Source organism: Pelobates fuscus, chromosome 3, assembly GCF_036172605.1.
Source record: "Pelobates fuscus isolate aPelFus1 chromosome 3, aPelFus1.pri, whole genome shotgun sequence".
NCBI classification, from domain to species: domain Eukaryota; kingdom Metazoa; phylum Chordata; class Amphibia; order Anura; family Pelobatidae; genus Pelobates; species Pelobates fuscus.
The window spans coordinates 407,457,514-407,463,203 of record NC_086319.1 but is presented as its reverse complement, the minus strand read 5'-3'; the positions used below and the strand labels follow the sequence as shown (position 1 = coordinate 407,463,203).

The 5,690-nt window shown below is 39.3% G+C and overlaps 1 protein-coding gene across 1 annotated transcript; it reads left to right on the top strand.

The window, feature by feature from the left end:
• The first annotated feature begins 3,743 nt into the window (after positions 1–3,743).
• On the top strand, positions 3,744–5,401 carry LOC134601982 (olfactory receptor 1361-like). Its single transcript, XM_063446485.1, has 2 exons — positions 3,744–3,903; positions 4,623–5,401. The coding sequence occupies exons 1-2, from the start codon at positions 3,744–3,746 to the stop codon at positions 5,399–5,401; spliced, it is 939 nt and encodes a 312-aa protein (XP_063302555.1).
• Positions 5,402–5,690: the final 289 nt, after the last annotated feature.

Below are 5,690 nucleotides of genomic sequence, written 5' to 3'. Positions count from 1 at the left end.
ACATAGGACGACAATAAGCCGTACGCTCCATAGAGTTGGGCTTTATGGCAGAGTGGCCAGAAGAAAGCCATTTCTTTCAGCAAAAAAACTAAATGGCAAGTTTTGAGTTTGCGAAAAGGTAGAGGTGGGAGACTCCCAAAATGTATGGAGGAAGGTGCTCTGGTCTGATGAGACTAAAATTTAACTTTTCGGCCATCAAAGAAAACGCAACGTCTGGCGCAAACCCAACATATCACATCACCCAAAGAACACCATCCCCACAGTGAAACATGGTGGTGGCAGCATCATGCTGTGTGGATGTTTTTCGGCAGCCAGGACTGGGAAACTGGTCAGAGTTGAGGGAAAAATAGATGGTGCTAAAAACAGGAATATTCTTGAGCAAAACCTGTACCACTCTGTGCGTGATTTGAGGCTAGGACGGAGGTTCACCTTCCAGCAGGACAATTACCCCAAATACAAAGCTAATGCAACACTTGAGTGGTTTAAGGGGAATCATGTAAATGTGTTGGAATGTCCCAGTCAAAGCCCAGACCTCAATCCAATAGAAAATCTGTGGTCAGACGTAAAGATTTCTGTTCAGAAGCGCAAACCATCCAACTTGTAGGAGCAGTTTAGCAAGGAGGTATGGGCAGAAATCCCAGACATAAGATGTGGCAAGCTCATAGAGACTAATCCAAAGCGACTTGGAGCTGTGATTGTCACAAAAGGTGGCTCTACAAAGTATTGACTTTAGGGGGTGAATAGTTATGCACATTGACTTTTTCTGTTATTTTGTCCTATTTGTTGTTTGCATCACAATAAAAAAAAAAAAAAAAACATTTTCAAAGTTGTGGGCATGTTCTGTAAATTAAATGATGCAAATCCCCAAACAATCCAAGTTAATTCCAGGTTGTGAGGCAACAAAACACGAAAAATGCCAAGGGGGGTGAATACTTTTGCAAGGCACTGTATATACCATATATATAGTTTGCAAATTGTCAGGCACTTGCTTTTTTCACACGTAAATGACCATTTAAAGTACTATCTGCTTGGTGGCAGAATTAGCAGCCCTGTAGGGGTTCATTTAGTGGCATCTGGCAAGTGTTTGCTACCAGCCACCACTTGAAAATGAAAAATAAATAAATAAAAGTCCCCCATGCTATCACATGCCCTTGCTAAAAAAAAATCCCATTTAGCTACAGACTGGTGGCAGATCGTGGGGGTGGGGGTGGGGGGCACCGGGGCACTTGCCCCTCACTGAGAAAATAGTGCAGCTCCCGTAGGGGAACTACCTCATCAGGGGCCTGGTCTGGTGCTTCAGCCTTTTGTCAGACCGGACCCCTTTAATGCTAGCTGGGTTGAATTGACTGTAACTTCCTCCCAGCATTCAGACCGCATGGACTGGGAGGCCACAGAGAACTGAGAGAGGAGGGAGAGCTCTGCAGGAAGCAGGGTATGGACCAGTCAAAAGGTATGGAAGCAGTGATGGTTAGCGAATGTAAATAGCAGTATGTGTGTGTGCCAGTGTGTATGTTTAGCTATGTGTCAGTGTGTATCTCTGAGTATGTGTGTCAGTGTATTTGTGTGTGTCATTGTGTATCTGTGATTGTGTATCTGTATGTGTCAGTGTACCTGTGAGTGTGCGTCAGTGTATCTGTGTGTGGGAATGTATATCTGTTAGTATGTGTGTATGTGTGTATAAGTGAGTGTCAGTGTGTATCTGTGAGTGTCAGTGTGTAGGCATGTGTATGTCAGTGGGTATCTGTGTGTGTCATTGAGTATTTGTGAGTGTGTGTCAGTGTGTATATGTGTGTGTCAATGTGCATGTGTAGGTATGTGTGGATCTATGTGCCAATGTATGTATCTGTGTTTTTGTGTGTGTATGTGCAGATATGCATGTGTGTATCTGTGTGCCAGTGTGTGTATGTGTAGGTATGTGTATATGTTTTTGTCAGTGTGTATCTGTGTGTGTGCCAGTGTGTGTAATGTAGGTATGTGTGTGTGCCTGTGTAGGCATGTTTGTATCTGTGTGTCAGTGTATGTGTCTGTGAATGTATATATTTGAATCTGTCTGTATGTATCAGTGTGGGTACATGTGTGTTATTGTGTTTCCATATCCCTGTGTGTGGCTTCATATATGTACAGCCCCCTATCTCTCCACTACAGCCCACCACCAGTGCCTCTCCCGCGATTTGGTTCCTGATCAGCCCCTGCTACAGACAGACATCTCCATAAACCAGGAACAGTTCCATTCATTAATTGAGAATGCTTATAGTGACCCTTTAAAGTAGATTGAACAGTTTAAATTAGTATTGATGTTACATTTAATACTATACCAGATTTTTCCTACAAAAGAACATAGTTACATAGCTGAAAATAGACTTGCGTCCATCAAGTTCAGCTTTCCTCACATCTGTTTTTTGCTGTTTATCCAAAAAAGGCAAAAAAACCCATTCTAAACTGCTTCCAATTTTGCAACAACTAGGAAAAAAAAATTTTTTACCCCAAAATGGCAGTCAGATATCTCCATTGATCAAAAGCTACCCCGTATGAACTCATCTTCCATCAGGAGGGGTTTTAGCGCTCATGATATTGGGATATCAACAGGTGAGAAAGGGATCAAATTATACATTTATGATAACGTTAAATATTCTTATATTGTTAAAATAGTTTTGCTAAATATGTAAATAATATATATATGCAGAAATAGGTTTTAGAAATTATGCAAGGCATGTGAAAAATATTAAAATACATTTTAAGACTATCTATTATGAGTTTCCAGTTTTTGAATTGATTTTAAACAAAAATCTTATATTAGATTGTGGGAAAAAATCTGAGCTTCTGAAAAGTATCTGACCCAGGTGAATTATTTGTTTTAATAAAAAAGACGTAATCAGTCCGATCTAATTAATGTGGTTTACATTTTCTCTTCTAGGACAATCCTGCATTTCTCAAAGCAATTAGGATTGTTCTAATGCTATGAAGCAAGGGTAGGTAAAAACTATAAAATGTGCACTCACGTGTAATGGATCCGTAAAACCTGTCTCCTCTGATAGCGCTTGAAGTGGTATGATCCCCACTCAAGGATACAGGTGTAAATACAAATTCTTCCCTCCATGTATATGTGGAGATAAACAAACAGAACATTTGCATTTACACCTGTATCCTTGAGTAGGGGTCATACCACTTCAAGCGCTATCAGAGGAGCCAGGTTTTATGGCTCCATTACACGTGAGTGCACATTTTATAGTTTTTACCTACCCTTGCTTCATAGCTTTACATACTTCACCATATACGATTTTTATTTGTTTGTTTTTTATGAGGATACCCCCTAACACACCTATAACTTGAAGAATTGCCTCTGCACTTTATCCATAGGCGGGGATTATTCCACCCGGCATAAACTGGAGCTGTATTGAAGCTCCAAGAAAGTGTGAGTGCACATCTTTTATTTTACTTATCACCACTACAGTTTTAAATGCTACACTATTATTCCTTCTCTGGTTCTCTTCACATATACCTTGTCAAGGATTACAGAAGCGCTGCACCTCCAATTTTCTGATCGGAAAAGAGAGACTCCATATTGGAGTCTAAATACCTACTATTTACTATTTTATTTAGGCACCAATTGCCTGACTAACTTTCTAACACAATAAACTGAGATAAAACCAACTGGTCTGTCTTCAATCTGACACCAACAATTATTTTTATTTTTTCTAGGAAAACGACCATCAAATTCTCTGCCCACTTTCTATGTTTATACAATGTGTGAGGATAACCAGACTCAAGTTCCAGAGTTTCTGCTCTTAGGGTTTCCTGGTTTATACAATCTAAAAGGCCTTCTCTTCATGCTGTTCCTACTAATCTACACTGCAATACTGTGTGGAAATCTTCTCATCATCATACTGGTGATAACCATCGACCATCTTTGGATTATTGTAACCCTCTCCTGATTGGTCTTCCCAAACGCCGTACTGCACCCCTCCAGTCCATAATGAACGCTGCTGCTAGACAGATTTTCCTCTCTAGTCCTTTCTCTCACACCTCATCCCTCTTCCAGTCCTTACATTGGCTTCCTGTATGCTATAGGAGTCAATTCAAGGTACTAACTCACACCTATAAAGCACTGAACAACTCTAGCCCCTCTTATATCTCCTCACAGATCCATAGGTATGTCCCTTCTCGGTCTCTCTGCTCTGCCCGTGACCACCTCCTGTCCGTTGTCCGCACCCGTACGGCCAACACACGCTTGCAGGACTTCTCGCGGGCGGCTCCCTTCCTATGGAATAGCCTGCCTACCGCCATCAGACTCTCCCCTAGTCTTGCATCTTTTAAGAAGTGCCTTAAAACCCATCTCTTTAGGAAAGCTTATGGCCTCCAAGACTAACCTCTACCTCACATACCTGTCTCTTGCCCTCTCCTAAAGGGCATCCCACCTTATTTGACTGCAAATTCCTGTCCTAATGTGTTTTACACCCCACCTCCTATAGAATGTAAGCTCGATTGAGCAGGGTCCTCTTCAACCTATTGTTCCCGTAAGTTTATTTGTAATTGTCCAATTTATAGTTAAATCCCCTCTCATAATATTGTAAAGCACTACGAAATCTGTTGGCGCTATATAAATGGCAATAATAATAATAATAATCTCAATGTTCCAATGTTTTACTTCCTCAAAAACTTAGCTTTAGCTGATGTGTTTCTCACCACAATTGTTATGCCACTTACACTAAATATTATAATAATGGAAGAAAGGATTGTGCCTATTGCTAGCTGTTTAACTCAACTCTATCTTTTTACTATTTCTGGTTTTGTGCAGTGTTTTCTCCTTTCAGTGATGTCCTACAATAGATACCTAGCAATTCGCCAACCATTCAGTTACACTTTAATAATGACTCCTAATGTTTGTCTCACACTAGTTTCTGGGTCCTGGTTCCTAGTTTTTATTTTAGCATCCAGTGAATTTGTGATAATTTGGCATTTGGAATTTTGTGGTCTCAATTATGCAGACCATTTCTTCTGCGACTTTGGTCCCGTAGTGGCACTATCTATTTCTTGCACATCACTTTTAACCACAATGGATTTCTACCTCGCAATCAATGTGATATTCGTCCCATTTGTTTTTATTGTCATCACCTACATTTTAATTTCATTTACATTAATTAACATTTCTTCTAAAACTGGAAGGAGAAAGTTCATCTCCACCTGTAGTTCCCATCTTATCTCTGTGTGCACTTATTACGTGACTCTTATGATAGTTTATATGTTTCCATCTGGGGAAGACTCTGTCAATGTCAATAAGTTCAGATCTTTGTTGTACATTGTAGGGACACCATTAGCAAATCCCATAATATATATTTTTAGTAACCATGAAATTAGGGCAGCACTGAGAAAAGTACTTAAATATATTATCATAACCCACTGAGCATAATAATATAAATAGTTGTAGAAGAACAGTATGGGACAATCTGGTTATTCAACTGTGAGACTAATATTAATCATTTACACTATGTATGTATATATTCAATATGTCTATATCTGAAAAATATAAACTAAATTGCAATTAAAAATGTGTTTACTTTCTTTGCCTGTGAACATTTTATATATTTGGATAGATATTAAAAACTCAGTAAACATACATACAAGTAAAATGAAAAAAGTGTGCATTTAAGTTCCCCAGGTAAAAAGTGGTATAATCAAAATCAATATTATTG

Excerpts from the sequence above, each read along its gene's own strand:
- LOC134601982 (XM_063446485.1), top strand. The coding sequence starts at position 3,744 with ATGTGTGAGGATAACCAGACTCAAGTTCCAGAGTTTCTGCTCTTAGGG. Across the intron at positions 3,904-4,622 it reads ACTGGTGATAACCATCGACC|ATCTCAATGTTCCAATGTTT; the intron begins ATCTTTGGATTA and ends ATAATAATAATA.